General features: G+C 35.5%; 1 protein-coding gene across 15 annotated transcripts in view; it reads left to right on the top strand.

Annotated features, from left to right (window-relative positions):
- Wrn (WRN RecQ like helicase) overlaps positions 1-20750 on the top strand; it is a 155033-nt gene that overhangs the window by 63366 nt on the left and 70917 nt on the right. For all 15 annotated transcript variants that reach the window (XM_071610233.1, XM_071610231.1, XM_071610229.1 and 12 more), the window contains one exon: positions 3305-3411. In XM_071610233.1, coding sequence (XP_071466334.1) covers positions 3305-3411 — 107 coding nt within the window. The remainder of the gene's footprint in view (positions 1-3304; positions 3412-20750) is intronic.

Below are 20750 nucleotides of genomic sequence, written 5' to 3'. Positions count from 1 at the left end.
GGCTTCTATTGCAAATGATTATATTTCAAATTTTCAATTGAACTAAAGTTTTCCCAGATTGTATGATCTATTTGAATAATTATTTATTGAAATAATTCCAAATAGGTTAGGTTTATAATATCACAACTGTCAGTTAATATCACATATAGGGAAAGTAACAGTTTTCTAGCAATATAATGAAAACAAAGTTGTATGTGATAAAACCAAGAATGAGAGTAGATATTAATATTTGAGTTAAATATATTACCAAAGAGTATACCCATCATCTGTTAAGCTCCCTTATTGGTATATTCTATTTTTGCCTTTAATGTGAGTTTGAAATGTCTCCTTTTAGGTTGTATGAAATTTCTTGTTAATATTTCACTTTGGGTTAAACTTAGCTACTTCATATGTTTCTTGGTTTTATTGCAGAAGTTAGTATCTGTGTCCATAGTGGTCTGAATATTTTTGTTCCACTTTAATATTTGTTTTATTTCTGTGATACTGTTACAATGAATTAATAGTTTAATTATTTAAGTAAATATTTATTTAATTAAGAGTTGTAAATTCCTAGTTTTTGTAATGTATAACTTATGAACCCTCATTCATTAGAGTAGAGCATAGAACATTTTGCTTATGAAGGATGAAAATGGTTTTTTTGAGTGACTCAGTGTTGAATTAAAAGGGACATATTAAATGAGTTTTTTTTTTTGAAATATTTTCCTTTGGCTTTTGTTTGTAGGAAATTGTGAAATGCTTGCAAAAAAGAACATACTCAGTGTGTTATATATACAGTAATCTGACATTTAGCTAATCAGATTTATCAGTTTTAGGTAAATGTTAAATTATGTAAGTAGTCTAAATTTATAACAGAAATAGCAAGTATGCTTGTGTGTGGAGAATCCTTACCAACCATACTTGTAAATTGTTTTTTAACTTTGGAAATAAGGCTTAAAAGGCCAGTATGCCAAAATGAAATATGTCTAGGACCTGGCAAGACACTTGAACTTGTACATTTAAAGTGTATTTTAGCTGCGTGTGGTGGTTCATGCCTGTAGTCCCAGTGACTCAGGAGGCCAAGGCAGAAGGATTGTGAGTTCAAAGCTAGCCATAGCAACTTAGTGAGACCCTGTCTCTAAGTAAAATATAAAACAGTTGGGGATGTAGTTAAGCATCCCTGGGTTCAATCCCTGGCACCAAAAACATCAAAAATAAAATAAAGTGTATGTTGATAAAGTTTGCCTAAACTGATTGTAATGTACAAGGTTCAACTTCACTATAAGCTACTTTATCAATACTGCAACTAAAACTTTTAAAATACAGGAGGACATCGTCTTTGTTTTAAGCTATTTAAAGTCTGGTTGATTTAGTTTCTAAAGCCAAAATAAGTATAGTGGTAACACTGAAAATTTCCCAGTTAGTAACCAGAGAATTTTTTTGCATTTTTTTTTTTTTTTTTTGGCACCAGGGATTGAACTTAGGGGCACTCAACCACTGAGCCATATCCCCAGCCCTATTTTGTATTTTATTTAGAGACAGAGTCTCACTGAGTTGCTTAGCACCATGCCATTGCTGAGGCTGTCTTTGAACTCGCGATCCTCCTGCCTCAGCCTCTGGAGCTGCTGGGATTACAGGTGTGAGCCACCATCCCCACTCTTTTTAATTTTTTTAAATTATTTATTATTTTTAGATATGCATGACGGTATATTTTGACATTATGCATACATGGAGTATAACTTATTCTAATTAGGATCCCATTCTTGTGGTTGTAGATGATGTTGAGTTTCACGGGTGGTGTATTTATATATGAATATAGGCAAGTTATGTTCAATTAGTAACCAAAGAATTTGCTAATCAACCTACTTTGCTTATTTGCTTTCTTTTTCCTTCATGCTCTGTTTGGATTATCATAGCTAGTACAATCTCAACGAATTGCCATTGTTTATTTTTATGTCCATTTCCTTTTTTAGAATTGTGAACTCTTTGAGATCAGTGTTTCTTGTTAATATTTCACTTTTTTATTCCTAGAAAAGGATTTAGATTAAAATGACCATATAATAACTAAAATAACAACAGTTTTTTTTTTTAATTAAACTCTTTTTTTCTTGCATCAGGCCCTATTTTAGCCTCTTATGTTAATGATTTTATTTAATCTTTAGAGTTATAAGAAATGTTAGGTACTATTACTATCCACAGTTTACTCGTAAGGAAACCAAGACTTGAAAAGCTTGAGTAACTTGTTCAAGGAAATACACATGGTAAGTGGTGGATCCACATTTTACATCTATGCAGTCTGATTCCAGAGCACATATTTTTAATCACCACCCTGGCAGAACATTATTAGTATTCCCATAAAGGGAAGTTAAATTTGTCTTTAACTTGAAAATTGAGGGCAAAACCAATATTAGTCATTACTTTGAAATGTCTTATTGGGTGGTTTTGCAGTGACATGTAATACTACACACTATCAACTCTGTTTTAGTGTATGTCTATAGTGTGGGAAGAGTAGAGAGAATGCTGGGAGGCAGGGTGGGTACCAAATTATATTTCTTCTTACCTGCTTTGTATGTAATGAGATTTAGTCTTCCCATACCCTTTTACATTAGACAATGTGGATTTCATCTTGTTTTCTATGACGTATTAGAGGAACTTTCTGCAATATGATATGTGATCAATTTTGGATACTGATGCACTTAATCTCAGTGGAAATATACTCTTTCTGTTTCTTTTGAAAGCTAATCCATGAGATAAGATTTAAGGTGTTGCCACAGAAAAATAGAACAGGCCACTTTTAAAAAACATTGTTGAGAGATGGTTCATAAGTGATAGTTTTTGGATAAAAAAATAAGTCATTCATTTTCCCAAGGAATAACAATAAAAGCTGAAATTTAATAAATATGTTATTTGAATTAATGCATACTTTTTCTTTCTTTTTTTTATCCTAATGCCTTTAAAATTTTTTTTTTTTAGTTGTAAATGGACAATACCTTTATTTTATTTGTTTACTTTTATATGGTGCTAAGGATCGAACCTAGTGCCTTACGCGTGCTAGGCAAGCACTCTGCCGCTGAGCTACTGCCCCAGCCCTATCCTAATGCCTTTTATCCATATTTCTTTCCTTCTCCTTTTTCTAATAGTGTTTTTTTTTTAAATGTTATCTGGTACTATTTATACTTATGTTTTCGTATGAAACAAATATTTTGATTTGGGTTATTTTGGGTTTTTTGGGGTAATATTTATATAGTCTTAAGTGAAAAAAATGATGTTGATTTAGATGAATTTTTTTTCTTTTTGAACTTTTATTTTTCTCATTTTTGTTTTGTAGGTATCACACTTATTGCTGTGGATGAGGCTCATTGTATTTCTGAGTGGGGGCATGATTTTAGAAGTTCATTCAGGATGTTGAGCTCTCTAAAGGCAACACTCCCAATGGTAAGCTTTGCCAACTCTAATGTTTTTTAATGACATTTTCACCAAGTGGAGCATTCAGATCTGGGGAATGGCCAAAAAGCTGCAGACTTCTTTATCAAAGGGCAAACGGATGATGTAATCAGGGGAAAGATTTTAAAAAATTCTAACTTTGGCTTCTTTATAAGGTTGGTCTATAATATATGGAGAAATACCATAGAATAAGGCTTGGCAAACCTTTTCTTGAAAGAATCAGATAATAGTTACAGTAGTCCCCCCTTATTGATAGGGTATATGTTCCAAGAGCCCCAGTGATATAATACCCGAAGCAGCATATAGTACTAAACTCTATGTATTTATAAATTAGGCACAGTAGGAGATTAACAAACATAACTAATAGTAAAAGAGAATAATTATAACAGTATTCTGTAATAAAATTGCCAGTACTAGTACTCTCGCTTTCTGGAGCAGTAACTAAGTAATATAAGTGGTATTTGAATATAAGCACTGCCATATAATTTTTATTTTTAATTTTTTATTAAACCATCATAATAATACATAGTAATTACGTTCATTTTGACAAAATCATACATGCAAGGAATTCGATTTCAAGCTTCATCCCCTTCTTTTCCAATCCTCCTCCTTCCCTGATTTTCTCTCCTCTACTCTATTAAATTTCCTTTCTTCTATATATACATAAATGTGAAATTCTCTTTGGTATATTGATATATGAATATAACATGATTTTGTTAGATTCATCCCATTTATCTTCTTCTTTCCCTTTCTCCCTCCATCTTATTCTTTTAACTCCATTGCTATTCCCTAGGTCTTTGTGATATCTGATCCCCTCCCCGACTGCCTTCTTTCCCTTATTTTGTTTTAGTTTTTGCATATGAGAAAACATTTGACCTTTGATATTCTGAGTCTGGCTTATTTCAATTAGCATGATTTTTTTCTCCTTTCCATCTGTTTACTGGCAAATGCCATTATTTCATTCCTCTTTATGGCTGAGTAAAACTCCATTGCAAGTATTGCCATATCTTGACTATTAGTCTCATAACCAAGATAGCTACTAAATGACAAACCAGCAATAGCATATACAGTATCGATGTACTGGACAATTCACTTCCTAGGGAAAATGGAGCTGATTAGAATGATTTTATCACATTGCTCAGAATGGCATATAATTTAAAACTTACAAATTATTTAATTCTGGAATTTTCCATTTAATATTTTTGGGCCATGGATAACTGAAACCACAGACAGCCACACTGCAGATAATAGGAGTAGTATGTATGTGTCACATGTTGCTCTCTTTCTCTCTTGTTTTAAATACCCTTTTAAAAATGTAGAACTACAGTATATTCTTCACTATGGGCAAAACCAGGCTGTGGGCCATATTGTCCTATAGGCCATAGTTGTAGACTGTTGCTTTAGAAACATGGTTAGATTACCATGCTTCTCAGTGATGTTTCACTTGTAAGTTCTTTTGTGATAGGATGTAGTAAAGTATAGTTATCCCTCTTGTATCACATTAGAAATCTGGAAATTCAAGTATTCTAATGGTATTTTTTAAAAGAAACTTTTAAGGGGCTGGAGTTGTGGCTCACTGGTAGAGCACTTGCCTAACATGTATGAGGCACGGGGTTTGATTCTCAGCACTGCATATAAATAAGTAAAGATCCATTAACAACTAAAAAATATTTTTAAAAAGGAAAAGCTTTTAGAACTGGAATTCCACTTTATTCCCTTTCATAGAAAACTGTAGAAAACCAAATTTTTTGAAAATTTTTTACATGAGTGTTCTACATGAAGGGCATGTGTTACATGAATGGCTTGAAAACACAGTATTGACCTTATTTTCTATTTTGAAAACCTAAAGATCACAGGAAGTTGTAAAACAAAAATATGTAAGGAGATCCTGTGTACTTTCACCCAATTTCCCCAGTAATTGCATGACTGTAGTATAATATCAAAACTAGGAGTATGACACTATATAATACCAGAGTTTATTCATATTTCATTATTTTTGTAAGTTCTCATTTGTGTATATATGTGTGGAGTATTTTACACCATTTTTTCTCAAATAAATTTTGAGTTACTACCATTGCAATCAAGATATAGAATTGTTTTCGTTCCCACAAGGCTTCCTGGTACTGTCCTTTATAACTACACCCACAGTCCTCTTCACCCCAAACTTCAGTTCCTGCTAATAATTCTCTAATCTTGTTATTTGAAAAATGTTGTATAAATGGAATCACAGTTTATTGCATTTTGCAATTTTTTCTCATTCTCTTGATATCTATCCAAATTATCATATATTTCAAAAGTTTGTTCCTATTTATGGCTACACAGTATTCCATAGTATAGACATATCAAAATTTGTCCGACCATTTACCTATATTAAAGAACTTTTGGGTTATTTTTCAGTTTTGGGCTATTATGAATAAATTTACTATGAATATTTGTGTGTACCTTAAAGGTCCTTCATTAAGCCAGTGGTTAAACAACCAGTGAACATAAGTTGTTATTTTTCTGAGGTAAATGCCCGCAGAGTAGTTGCTGGATCCTTTGGTAAGTGCACGTTTTGTTAAGGAACTGCCTTACTGTTTTCCAGAGTGGCTGTACCATTTTCACTTTCCACCAGCAATGCATGAGAGATGCAGTTTCTTCTCATCCTTGCCACCTTTTGGTGTTAACACTATTTTTAAAATTTTAGCCATTTTGATAGATATGGAATGATATCTTGTGTTTTAAATTTGTATTTGTCTAATGGTGAATGATTTTGAGATTTTTGTGTAAGTTGCCTCTTTGTAGAAATACCTGATTTAATTGGATTATGTTTAAATTTTTTTTCTGTCAAGTATTAGGAGTTTTAAAAATAAATAAATATATATATATCTGTATGTGTATATATACATATAACATACATGTGTGATATTATGTTATATATATATATATAGTATGTTTTATATATATATATATATATATATATATATATATATATATATATATATATATATTATATATATATATATACACACATACATACAAACACACACACACACATATATAGTAGATCTGAGTCCTTGGTTAGACATGTGGTTTGCAAATACTTCCTTTCAGTTTTAGCTTATCTTTTCATCATTTTCACAGTGTCTAAAAGAGCAAGCATTTAAAATTTTGGTGAAATCCAGTTTATCAATTTTTTCACTTAGGGACTAGGCTCTGCACCTAGCCATAGATGGTAAAGATTTTCTTATATAGTTGTTTTTCCTTAACTTTATAGTTTTATTTTTTACATTTAAGTCTGTGATCCATTTTGAGTTCAATTATATAGGTGTGAAGTTTAGGTTGAGGTTCATTGTTTTCCCTTATAATGCTCCAGACCATTTGTTGAAAAGGCTGTCCTTCTTCTGTTGAATATCTTTATACTGTTTCTTGAAACAGTTCTTGTCACAGAACAGCATACTATCCTGGTTTTCTTCCTTGGTTTTGCCTTAGTCTCCTTTGTTTCTTCTCATCTCTTTATCCTTTTAATGTTGGCAAGCTTGAAACCTTAGTCCTTGGACTTATTCTTTTGTACTCAAATTCCTTATCATCTTATCTAACAGATAGGGCTTTTTCTTTTTGCAGTACTAGGAATTGAACCTGGGACTGCTGTAGGCTAGGCATGTACTCTAACAGAGTTTATATTCCCCAGCCCTTTTCTCCTCCCACCCCCCATGCCTCCTGCCCCATGCTAGGCATTGAACCCAGGGTTGTCTACCATTGAGATACATTCCCAGCCCTTTCTATTTTTCTGTTTTTAAATAGAGTCTTGCTTAGTTGTCAAGGTTGGCCTTGAACTTGAAATCCTTTTGCCTCAGCCTCCTGAATCTCAGGGATTATAGTCACGCACCCCACCATGCCTGGCTCAACATATAGTTTTAATACTATCTATATCCTGAGAACCTTCAGGTTTATATTACAGCCTTGGACTAATATTAGCAATATGTGAGTGATTCAGTTTCTCTGCCTCCATGCCAGCACTTGGTATTATCATTATTTTTTGTTACATTTTATAGAATATAAATATAATATTCCAAAGAATATTTATAGAATATGTATATATGTGTGTATACTTGTGTGTATGTGGTATACATACACATATAAACACTCATGTAGATATATAGTTACCTTCTGAAGATTTTTCTACTTAGATGTCTAATAGGTATCTCAAACTGTTTCAGAATGACTTCTTGATAGTCTCACCACTCTAGACCTTCCCTTCCCAAGAATCTCCAAAATCTTATTTAATAACAGCTTCATCCTTCTGGTGTTGAGGTCAAAATTTTTAGAATTTCATTCAACTCTACTCTTTGTCTCACTCTCTACAATACATTTAAACAGTAAGGAAATCTTGTGAGGTCTTTAGGATCTAATCAGTTGATCCCTGCCATTTCCCTGGTACAAATCTCCAGCTTTCACCTGCACTGTTACAGTAATCTCCTGCTTTCACTTTTCCCCTTCTCCTATCTATTTAAGTACAGCATTTGAACTAATACTTTTTAAATATGTCTGATATATTCCCCTCCAAACCCTCTGGTAGTGGCATGCAGACATTGATACCATGTCTTACTGAGTCTTATTATCTAGTCTTCCAGTTTTGCTTTGACCTTATCCTGTCCTAAATGCCTCTTCATTCACTGCATTCCAGCCACTCCACCTTCCTAGGGCTTTACATATACAGTCATACATACATTACTGGATAAGGGTCTGAGGAGGTCCCCTTTTAGACAGAAGGAATCTCAGTTTGGCCCTGGCAGGTTCTTGACTTATGCCACAGAAAGGAAGGAAATTTCAGGATATATCAAAAGAGGCACAAAGGAAGTAGACTGAGGTGTAATAATTACAATAACCAAAGGTAGGCTGGGTGTGGTGGCACATGCTTATAATCCCAGCAACTCAGGAGGCTGAGATAGTAGGATCACAAGTTTCAGGCCAGCTTTGGCAACTCAGTGACACCCTGTCTCAAAATAAAAAATGAAAGGGCTGGCGTTGGGGGTGTGCTCAGTGGTAAATGCCCTGAGTTCAAGTCCTAGTACCAAAAAGAAAAAAGAAAAGAAGAGGCACAAAGGAAACTTTGTAAATACAGAACACTGGAAGTGCGTGTGTAGGTGGTTTGGCATCAGCCTGGTGAGTTTCTTCTATCCTGCCTCACTTCTGCATCTGAGCTTTGCCTCTCATATTCCTTCTTCCTGAATACTTTTCACCCAGTTGATTTATGCTCCCTTATTTTTGTCAGATATTCACTGAAATATTGCCATCTCATTTAGGTCTCTTGGGCTACCATATTTGAAATATCACATTAATCCTCCTTCCCCAACATTAAATCATCCTCAGATATCTTTGCTATTTTTAGAAATAGCATTTATCTCTATTATTATCTCTATTTTTTTAAACTTCCTATATTTTGTCTGTTTTCTGTGAGCACCTACCAGAATATTTTTTTTTTTTTTTGTGAGGAGGGATTTTTGATTGGTGAAAAAATCTGTAACAGTACCTGGATCATGGTAGATGCTCAATAAATAATTGGGTGATTGAATGAATGAATTCTGATCAGAAAGCTGATAATCAGTAATCTCCTACACAGATAGCTGTGAAAGAGTTGTGTAATAAATAGTTACACCAAAGGACTCTGCTAATTTCTATAGTAAATTATTTGGAAGAGGCATAAAACATAGTTTCTGCTTTCAGATAGTAAAAGAATTTAGATTCATACCTATAAAAATAAAATCAGTACTAGCATGCATGAGACTTTGAGTTTGACGCAGCATCATCACACACACACACACATATACACACATATACCCACACACAAATGAATAATACCTAACAATATAAAGTATGTGGACTGGTACAAATAATACAGAAAGATTAATAGTGATAGTGTTAATAGTACATGTAATAGATAGAGAAGGGATTTGATGGTGAAATCCCATAGGCACAGTGCCCTAGAGAACTTATTTTCATTAATTTAGAATGGTTTAAAGCAACCTTTTGGAAACTAGGAAGATTGCTTTCTGTAATCTTTTCCTAGGCCTTTGATACTAGAAGGATTGTTTAAAAGGAGTTTTAAATATTTTATGTACTTCTTAAACACTTTTCAGGTGGAATTAAATCTTTTATTATGTCTAGCTATTGACGTCACTGTATCATTTTCATTTCTTGGGATGATTTTAAATATTGCGTGTTCCTTCTGTTGAACCTCTGGGACAGGGTGTTTGTCAAGCAGTGGCTGAGAAAATGTTGTTCTCTTGGTGTTTTCAAGAATCCTCTTTATTAGCTAATTGGTGAGAAATGCCACCTGGTGGTTGTAGCCCAATCATTTTTCTCATTGTTCTTGGTGCTGTTTTTTTAATTCAAGTGTCACTAGGACACCTGTTATAAACCTGGAATTCTTATTGTATTATTTCAGTAAGTCTAAAAAATAGCAAAAATATCACTAAACCATTTGGCACAAAGATTTCTATTTGGAAGTAATTATTAAAGGGAGCCTTGAGAAAGAGCAGCCAGGCATAAAACTCTACAGAAGTCTTAAAATTCTGTAACATTAATGGGGGAACTGTGAAATCCATGAGACATATTGGTCCTTTGTGTTACTTTCTTCCTAGTACCTATTGGAAAAAAGATAAGCATGCAGCAGACACTCAGTAACCATTTGAAATGAAGGAATAAATTCTCTGTGTATTATAGAATATAGAGTTAAAATAAACATGACCCAAATTTAGAAGCAAATGGAATAGTTATAGTTTTCTAAATCTTTGGGTGTTGTACTATGGAAATATATGCTAAATATCTTTTTAGATTTATAAAATCACACGATTATTTTATATTTTGTTGCTTGTTTTGGCAAAAATTGATGCCTGAAACCTAGACTTAATAAACTCAAATAATTAATTTTAAGACTTAGTAACTTATTACAACTAGGTGGCAGTATAATTTAGCATCTGTCCAGTTTGCTTCTGAAAATTTAAGGGTTCAAATTTTTAATTATTCTGTGACTACAAATATAAACTGAGAGTAGCCCAGTAAAATGAGCATGTATGATCACCCTTCTCATAACCTGCCTGTATATTATTTTTTAGTTTGCTTATAAATTATGTGTGGTACCTGGGGTTGAACTCATGGCCTCACTCATGCTAGGCAAGTACTCTACCACTGAGCTACATCCCCAACCTTCTTTGTAAAATTGTAGCATCATAAAGTACCCAAAACAGAATTCTAAGAATAGGTTCTATTTACTTTTGAAGTGAATCTTTATTGTTTCTTTAATTTTATTATGTTACTTTATTTTCTAGTTGCAGGAGCAGCATTCCCTTTTTTAATAACTTCATTTTTCATGTGATGCTGAGAATTGAATCCAGTGCCTCATGCGTGCTAGGCAAGCACTCTACACTGAGCCACAACCGCAGCCCAGAAGCAACATTCTTTTTTTTTTTTTTTTAATTTTTTATTGTGGGTTGTTCAAAACATTACAAATTTCTTGACATATCATATTCCACACTTTGATTCAAGTGGGTTATGAACTCCCACCTTCACCCCATACACAGATTGCAGAATCACATCAGTTACACATCCATTGATTTACAAATTGCCATACTAGTGTCTGTTGTGCTCCGCTGCCTTTCCCATCCTCCACCCTCCCCTCTCCCCACCTCTCCCCTCCCCTCCCCTCCTCTCTCTCTACCTCCTCCACTGTATAACCCTGAGGGTCTCCTTCCATTACCATGCAATTTCCCTTCTCTCTCCCTTTCCCTCCCACCTCTCATCCCTGTTAAATGTTAATCTTCTTCTCCTGCTCTTCGTCCCTACTCTGTTCTTAGTTACTCTCCTTATATCAAAGAAGACATTTGGCATTTGTTTTTTAGGGATTGGCTAGCTTCACTTAGCATAATCTGCTCTAATGCCATCCATTTCCCTGTAAATTCTATGATTTTGTCATTTTTTAATGCAGAGTAATACTCCATTGTGTATAAATGCCACATTTTTTTTATCCATTCGTCTATTGAAGGGCATCTAGGTTGGTTCCACAGTCTTGCTATTGTGAACTGTGCTGCTATGAACATCGATGTAGCAGTGTCCCTGTAGCATGCTCTTTTTAGGTCTTTAGGGAATAGACCAAGAAGGGGAATAGCTGGGTCAAATGGTGGCTCCATTCCCAGCTTTCCAAGAAATCTCCATACTGCTTTCCAAATTGGCTGCACCAATCTGCAGTCCCACCAGCAATGTACAAGTGTACCCTTTTCCCCACATCCTCGCCAGCACTTGTTGTTGTTTGACTTCATAATGGCTGCCAATCTTACTGGAGTGAGATGGTATCTTAGGGTGGTTTTGATTTGCATTTCTCTGACTGCTAGAGATGTTGAGCATTTTTTCATGTACTTGTTGATTGACTGTATGTCCTCCTCTGAGAAGTGTCTGTTCAGGTCCTTGGCCCATTTGTTGATTGGGTTGTTTGTTCTCTTATTGTCTAATTTTTTGAATTCTTTGTATACTCTGGATATTAGGGCTCTATCTGAAGTGTGAGGAGTAAAGATTTGTTCCCAGGGTGTAGGCTCCCTATTTACCTCTCTTATTGTTTCTTTTGCTGAGAAAAAACTTTTTAGTTTGATTAAGTCCCATTTGTTGATTCTAGTTATTAACTTTTGTGCTATGGGTGTCCTATTGAGGAATTTGGAGCCCGACCCCACCGACTGTAGATCATAGCCAACTTTTTCTTCTATCAGACGGCGCGTCTCTGATTTGATATCAAGCTCCTTGATCCATTTTGAATTAACTTTTGTGCATGGCGAGAGAAAGGGATTCAGTTTCATTTTGTTGCATATGGATTTCCAGTTTTCCCAGCACCATTTGTTGAAGATGCTATCCTTCCTCCATTGCATGCTTTTAGCCCCTTTATCAAATATAAGAAAGTCAGAAGCAACATTCTTAACTGTGACTTTTAGAATGTTGGAGGCAAAAGAGTAACTATTTATATTATAATCATTTTCACTGTTAGCTGGTCATTGGAATTGGGAATTTCTAAGCAAATGGGAATTTTTAAATTTCAGGGGTCTAACAGCCCACTTTGCCAAGGCCAGTGGCAAATCTGGGACTACTACCCATATCTGTGAAATTTCCATACAGAAACCTTTTTAATTGTTGCAGTAACAATGGTGGTTACAGTTGAAAACTTTTGAGTGTTCTATGCTGTCCTGTATATTTGGCATTTTACATATTTTGTCTCATTTAATGTTCATAAGAACTCGATGATACTGGTTCTGTTATTGTAGCCATTTTTTATAGGACAAAACCAAAGCTTAGAGAGATAAACACACAGCTAAAGATAGACATTAAACCCAAGTAGTTGATTCCAAGCCAGGTTTGTTTCACTGCTGTGCTGCTCTTTTGTCTGATGTTTCCATTAACTTTTTGGAGATGTGACATTTAATTTCCATATTTTCGTAAATGCATTTTCTGTCTACTGATACATTATCTCTCTTAGAAACATATCCAGCCCCCCGCTCTCTTTTTTTTAATGGTTCCCTTCCCTCCCCTTTTATTTTTATTTATTTATTTATTTTTATGTGGTACTGAGGATTGAACATAGGGCCTCATGCATGCGAGGCAAGTGCTCTACCACTGAACTATAATCCCAGCCCTAACCCTCTCTTCTTATGAGCTATATCCTAAAACACTTCCCTTTTTAATCTGCATATGCAGAGAAGCAAGTATTTATTAATGTATTTACAAATAAGTTGATAGAAGCACTTAAGGGAAATGCTTTATTGTAAGGGTGAGAATGTGTATGTCCTAGTAATTTCTATTTTTAAAAAAATATTTTATTTAGACATTGATGGACCTTTATTTTATTCATTCATTTATGTGCGGTGCTGAGAGTCAAACACAGTGCCTCACACATACTAGGCAAGCACTCTATCACTCAGCCACAACCCCAGCCCACAACTTCTAATTTTTCAACTTCCCTATACTCAGCCATATATTTGTTAGTACCTATATATTAACACAGAAATGTATCTATATTAAGGCTTGGTTAGAGAAATTAACTTCTTTAAATTAGCCCATTTATCTCTACTTCCTTATGGAGGCATTCAAAATTCAGAGAAGAGTCTGATTGGAAGCCAGACATCAATTAAATTAGTTTTGGGGTTAAGTTTTTAAAAAGTTTTACAGAATTTATTTATTTATTTATTTATTTTATTGGTTGTTCAAAACATTACAAAGCTCTTGACATATCATATTTCATACATTAGATTCAAGTGGGGTTATGAACTCCCATTTTTACCCCAAATACAGATTTCAGAATCACATCGGTTACACATCCACATTTTTACATAATGCCATATTAGTAACTGTTGTATTCTGCTACCTTTCCTATCCTCTACTATCCCCCCTCCCCTCCCCTCCCATCTTCTCTCTCTACCCCATCTACTGTAATTCATTTCTCTCCTTGTTTTTTTCCCATTCCCCTCACAACCTCTTATATGTAATTTTGTATAACAAAGAGGGTCTCCTTCCATTTCCATGCGATTTCCCTTTTCTCTTCCTTTCCCTCCCACCTCATGTCTCTGTTTAATGTTAATCTTTTCCTCCTGCTCTTCCTCCCTGCTCTGTTCTTAGTTGCTCTCATTATATCAAAGAAGACATTTGGCATTTGTTTTTTAGGGATTGGCTAGCTTCACTAAGCATAATCTGCTCTAATGCCATCCATTTCCCTGCAAATTCCATGATTTTGTCATTTTTTAGTGCTGCGTAATACTCCATGGTGTATAAATGCCACATTTTTTTTATCCATTCATCTATTGAAGGGCATCTGGGTTGGTTCCACAGTCTTGGTATTGTGAATTGTGCTGCTATGAACATCGATGTGGCAGTATCCCTGTAGTACGCTCTTTTAAGGTCTTCAGGGAATAGTCCGAGAAGGGCAATAGCTGGGTCAAATGGTGGTTCCATTCCCAGCTTTCCAAGGAATCTCCATACTGCTTTCCAAACTGGCCGCACCAATTTGCAGTCCCACCAGCAATGTACAAGAGTACCCTTTTCCCCACATCCTCGCCAGCACTTGTTGTTGTTTGACTTCATAATGGCTGCCAATCTTACTGGAGTGAGATGGTATCTTAGGGTGGTTTTGATTTGCATTTCTCTGACTGCTAGAGATGGTGAGCATTTTTTCATGTACTTGTTGATTGATTGTATGTCCTCCTCTGAGAAGTGTCTGTTCAGGTCCTTGGCCCGTTTGTTGATTGGGTTATTTGTTATCTTATTGTTTCATTTTTTGAGTTCTTTGTATACTCTGGATATTAGGGCTCTATCTGAAGTGTGAGGAATAAAAATTTGTTCCCATGATGTAGGCTCCCTATTTACCTCTCTTATTGTTTCTCTTGCTGAGAAAAAACTTTTTAGTTTGAGTAAGTCCCATTTGTTGATTCTTGTTATTAACTCTTGTGCTATAAGTGTCCTATTAAGGAATTTGGAGCCTGACCCCACAAAGATCAGAGCCAACTTTTTCTTCTATCAGATGCAGAGTCTCTGATTTGATATCAAGCTCCTTGATCCATTTTGAGTTAACTTTTGTGCATGGTGAGAGAAGGGGATTAAGTTTCATTTTGTTGCATATGGATTTCCAGTTTTCCCAGCACCATTTGTTGAAGAGGCTATCCTTCCTCCATTGCATGCTTTTAGCCCCTTTATCAAATATAAGATAGTTGTAACTTTGTGGATTAGTCTCTGTGTCCTCTATTCTGTACCATTGGTCCACCCACCTGTTTTGGTACCAGTACCATGCTGTTTTTGTTACTATTGTTCTGTAGTATAGTTTGAAATCTGGTATCACTATGCCGTTTGATTCAGACTTCCTGCTTAGAGTTGCTTTTGCTATTCTGGGTCTTTTATTTTTCCATATGAATTTCATGACTGCTTTATCTATTTCTACAAGAAATGCCGTTGGGATTTTGATTGGCATTGCATTAAACCTATAGAGTACTTTTGGTAATATCGCCATTTTGATGATGTTAGTTCTGCCTATCCATGAACAGGGTATATTTTTCCATCTTCTAAGATCTTCTTCTATTTCTCTCTTTAGGGTTCTGTAGTTTTCATTGTATAAATCTTTCACCTCTTGTGTTAGGTTGATTCCCAAGTATTTTATTTTTTTTTGAGTATATTGTGAATGGGGTGGTTGTACTCATTTCCGTTTCAGAAGTTTTGTCGCTGATATACAGAAATGCCTTTGATTTATGCGTGTTGATTTTATATCCTGCCACTTTGCTGAATTCATTTATTAGTTCTAGTAGTTTTTTTTTGTAGACCCTTTTGGGTCTTCTAGGTATAGAATCATGTCACCTGCAAATAGTGATAATTTAAGTTCTTCTTTTCCTATTTTTATGCCTTTAATTTCTTTCGTCTGTCTAATTGCTCTGGCCAGTGTTTCGAGAACTATATTGAATAGAAGTGGTGAGAGAGGGCATCCCTGTCTTGTTCCAGATTTTAGAGGGAATGCCTTCAGTTTTTCTCCATTCAGAATGATGCTAGCCTGAGGCTTAGCATAGACAGCTTTTACAATGTTGAGGTAAGTTCCTGTTACCCCTAGTTTTTCTAATGTTTTGAACATAAAGGGATGCTGTACTTTGTCGAATGCTTTTTCTGCGTCTATTGAGATGATCATATGGTTCTTATCTTTGAGTCTATTGGTGTGGTGAATAACATTTATTCATTTCCGTATATTGAACCATCCTTGCATCCTAGGGATGAATCCTACTTGTTCATGGTGCACAATTTTTTTAATGTGTTTTTGTATCCAATTTGCCAGAATTTTATTGAGGATTGTTGCATCTAGGTTCATTAGAGATATTGGTCTGTAGTTTTCTTTCTTTGAGGTGTCTTTGTCTGGTTTTGGAATCAGGGTGATGTTGGCCTCATAGAATGAATTTGGAAGAACTCCCTCTTTTTCTATTTCCTGAAATAACTTGAAAAGTATTGGTTTTAATTCTTCTTTAAAGGTTTTGTAAAACTCCGCTGTATACCCATCCAGTCCTGGGCTTTTCTTGGTTGGTAGTCTTTTGATTGCTTCTTCTATTTCATCCATTGATATTGGTCTGTTCAAATTGTGTGTATCCTCCTGACTCAGTCTGGGCAAATCATATGACTTAAGAAATTTATTGATGTCTTCACTATCTTCTATTTTATTGGAATATAGGTTTTCAAAATAATTTCTAATTGTCTTCTGTATTTCTGTAGCATCTGTTGTGATATTGCCTTTTTCATCCCGTATGTTAGTAATTTGAGTTCTCTCTCTTCTTCTCTTCGTTAGCATGGCTAAGGGTCTGTCTATCTTATTTATTGTTTCGAAGAACCAACTTTTAGTTTTGTCAATTTTTTCAATAGTTTCTTTTGTTTCAATTTCTTTGATTTCCGCTCTGATTTTAATTATTTCTTGCCTTCTGCTACATTTGCTGTTATTTTGCTCTTCCTTTTCTAGGGCTTTGAGATGAAGTGTGAGCTCATTTATTTGTTGGTTTTTTCTTTTTTTGAGGAATGACCTCCAGCTGATGAATTTCCCTCTTAAAACTGCTTTCATTGTGTCCCATAGATTCTGATATAGTGTGTCTGTATTTTCATTTATCTCTAAGAATTTTTTGATTTCCTCCTTTATGTCTTCTGTAACCCATTGATCATTCAGTAACATATTGTTCATTTTCCATGTGATGTAGGGTTTTTCCTTCCTTCTTTTATCATTGATTTCCAGTTTCATTCCATTATGATCAGATAAAATGCATGGTATTATCTCCACCCCTTTATATTTACTGAGGGTTGCCCTATGGCATAATATATGGTCTATTTATGAGAAGGATCCATGTGCTACTGAGAAAAAAGTATATCCACTTGATGATGGTTGATATAGTCTATATATGCCACTTAAGTCTAGGTTATTGATTGTGATATGAGTTCTATAGTTTCTTTATTCAACTTTTGTTTGGAGGATCTGTCCAATGGTGAGAGAGGTGTGTTGAAGTCACCCATAATTATTTTGTTGTGGTTTATTTGATTCTTGAACTTGAGGAGAGTTTGTTTTATGAACGTTGCAGCACCCTTATTTGGGGCATATATATTGATAATTGTTATGTCTTGTTGGTGAATGGTTCCTTTCAATAGTATATAATGTCCTTCCTTATCCCTTTTGATTAACTTAGTCTTGAAGTCGATTTTATTCGATATGAGGATGGCTATTCCTGCTTGCTTACGAGGACCGTGTGCCTGGTGTATTTTTTCCCAACCTTTCACCTTCAGCCTGTGTATGTCTTTTCCAATCAGATGAGTCTCCTGGAGGCAGCATATTGTTGGATTTTTTTTTTTTTAATCCATGTTACCAGCCTATGTCGCTTTATTGGAGAGTTTAAGCCATTAACGTTTAGAGTTACTATTGGTATATGGTTTGTACTTCCAGCCATGTTTGATTATTTATTTATTTATTTTTTAATTTAGTTGATTAGTTATTTATTTATTTTTTAATTTAGTTTGTTTCTCCATGATTAGCTTTCCCCCCTCCTTCTGTCTTTACTGAGGCACTTCCCACTGTTGGTTTTGGTTATTGTTTTTCATTTTTTCCTCGTGTAGTGTTTTGCTCAAGATGCTTTGCAGTGCTGGTTTTCTGGCTGTAAATTATTTTAACTTTTGTTTATCGTGAAAGATTTTTATTTCGTTGTTGTACCTGAAGCTTAATTTTGCTGGACCCAAAATTCTTGTTTGGCATCCTTTGTCTTTCAGTGTTTGAAATACGTTGTTCCAGGATCTTCTCGCTTTCAGCGTCTGTGATGAAAAATCCATTGTTAACCTTGTTGGTTTACCCCTGAATGTAATCTGCCTCCTTTCTCTTGTAGCTTTTAATATTTTCTCTTTGTTCTGTATATTGGATATCTTCATAACAATGTGTCTTGGCATTGGTCTACTGTGATTTTGTATGCTCTGTGTCCTGTATGCATCGACAATTTGTATATCCGTTTCTTTTTTTATTTCTGGAAAGTTTTCTGTCATTATTTCATTCAGCAGGTTGCTCATTCCCTTGGTTTGAACCTCTATACCTTCCTCTATCCCGATGACTCTTAAGTTTGGTTTTTTTATGTTATCCCATATCTCTTGGATGTTTTTCTCGTGATTTTTTACCAGCCTTTCTGAGTTGGCTAGACTCTTTTCAAGATGATATATTTTTGTCTTCATTATCTGTCGTTCTGGCTTCTACTTGCTCCACTCTGTTAGTGATACTCTCATTTGAGTTTTTAATTTGGTTTATAGCTTCCTGCATTTCTAGAATTATTGTTTGATTTTTTTAATAATCTCTATCTCCTGATAAAGATGCTTATTTGCTTCTTTTATCTGTTTATGTAATTCATTTTCAATGTGTTCTTTCACTGTTTGGATTTGCTGTCTCATATCCTCTTTAAGATTCCATTCCATCTGTGTAAGGTATTCCTTGAGTTCTTTATTTGGCCATTTTTCTGATGCCTCTAGGTCCTCCTGAATATTTAGGCTGTCCTGCATTGTTTGTACTCCTTTTCTTCCTTGCTTTTTCATGCTGCTCATGTTACTTCTTGTTCTGTTTGACTGTTGAGTTACTGTTTACTCCTATAAATTTATTTGATGCTTGGGAGGAAAGGTATTAGACGGGAAGGGAAGAAGTCACTAAAGAGAATGAGAGTAAGCAGGTAGAATTCAAGGAAGGGGGAATAAGGAAATTGAAAAGAAATGAAAAGACAAAAGAAAAAAATAGGAAATAAAAAAAGAAAAAAAATAATAAAAAAAATTAAAATTAAAAAAATAATAAAAAAATTTAAAAAATGAAAATGAAAAAAAAAAACCCAAAAAATTTAATAAATGCAGTCTTAGAGTTTGATTAACTTGTCTTCCAGTAGGTGGAGCTGTGCCCACTGGGCCAGGCTTCTCCTCTCAATACGCGGGAACCAATCACTGTGCAGCAGCTCCTCCTCCCAGACTGGGCGGGTCTCCAGTCCTGAGTGCCTAGGACCTTCTCTTGTGTCTAGTCACTTCTCTACTTTTCCTCAAGCCAGGCCCTGCTCACCGGTGACGCTCACCACAATACTGGCTACACACTAGTTCTGCTGCTCCCAGGAGTCCTATTTTCTTAAACGACTGGGTACACTCTCCCCGTTTGCCATTCCCTCAGACCCTAAGTTTGTGGAGCTTGGGGCTGAGAACCCTCAGCGAAATTTTGCTTGTCCTCCGGTAGCCACGCCCCTGGTAGCTGGTGCAAGAGACCTCAGTTGTCAGCACTGGTGGGAGCGGTAGCCGCGGGTCCCGCGCCACTCCTGATTCCCTCGGTCTGACTATCGCGCTCACGGGAGAGCTGGGAGGAGCCCTTAAGGTTTCCCCGCTGTGTGGAGAGGAAGGGCTAAGGGATTACACACCTGTCACCGCCGGTTTCAATGAAGTTATCTCCTCTGCCGCATTCTGATGATGTCAGTTCTCTGCCATTGTGGTATTCCATGCAAATGGCGACAGATTGTTCCCTTTGCTGGGTGACCAATGCAACGGGTGGGTCCTGACTGGCTCTCCCAAGCCCCGTCTCAATCCTGTGGCCACTGCCTATGAAGGCTCGGTTGGTATTAACCTCCGCAGGTTCAGAAGGGCCCATCAGTTGTTTCAGCGGGATCGTTTAGTGCTGAGTCACAGCGGTTTGTCTGCGAGGCGCAGGCGAATGGCAGCTTGAATTCAGGCGATCCGGGCTCAGTGTGTGTTCTGAGAGGTCCAGACTGTTCGCCCCAGATCCACGTCAGCTCAGCATTGCCTAGTGATCCTGAGCAAATATCATTTAGATGGTTTACGACTCCCTATGCCTGCGCAGCTGAAGATGTCAGAGACTTGATCTCTCCGTGCCCGCTGCCATGTTGGATCTCCTCAGTTTTACAGAATTTAAGGATAGAGAATATAAAAATGATACAATTAATTGGTCATGTTGGGTTTTTTTTTTCATTCATAAAACCTCCCAAGATGAGATAGTTTTTAATTCAGTAAATCTATATTAATTGCAAATGTAACAAAAAAGTTTGTAATTTGTATCTTGTTTTAATTTTGAGTCAGACTCTACATACACTTTTTTTTGAATTGATAAATTGTATGTAAATTTTTACATACAAAAGATAATTATTTAAGCTGGTTTGTGAGATAGCTACAGCATATCCAACAAAAAAAAGCATTTTATTGCGACATTGTTTCCTCTGTCTGTAATAAGCCAAAACGTATTTTTAGGAAAATTGTATTCTGGTAATGGAACAGCTAATTATTTAGGAACAACCTTAAGATGTAAC

Source organism: Marmota flaviventris, chromosome 3 (assembly GCF_047511675.1).
Source record: "Marmota flaviventris isolate mMarFla1 chromosome 3, mMarFla1.hap1, whole genome shotgun sequence".
In the NCBI taxonomy this organism is placed as follows: domain Eukaryota; kingdom Metazoa; phylum Chordata; class Mammalia; order Rodentia; family Sciuridae; genus Marmota; species Marmota flaviventris.
Note: the sequence above shows the minus strand (reverse complement) of the source record. Positions and strands in the feature narration are given on the sequence as shown.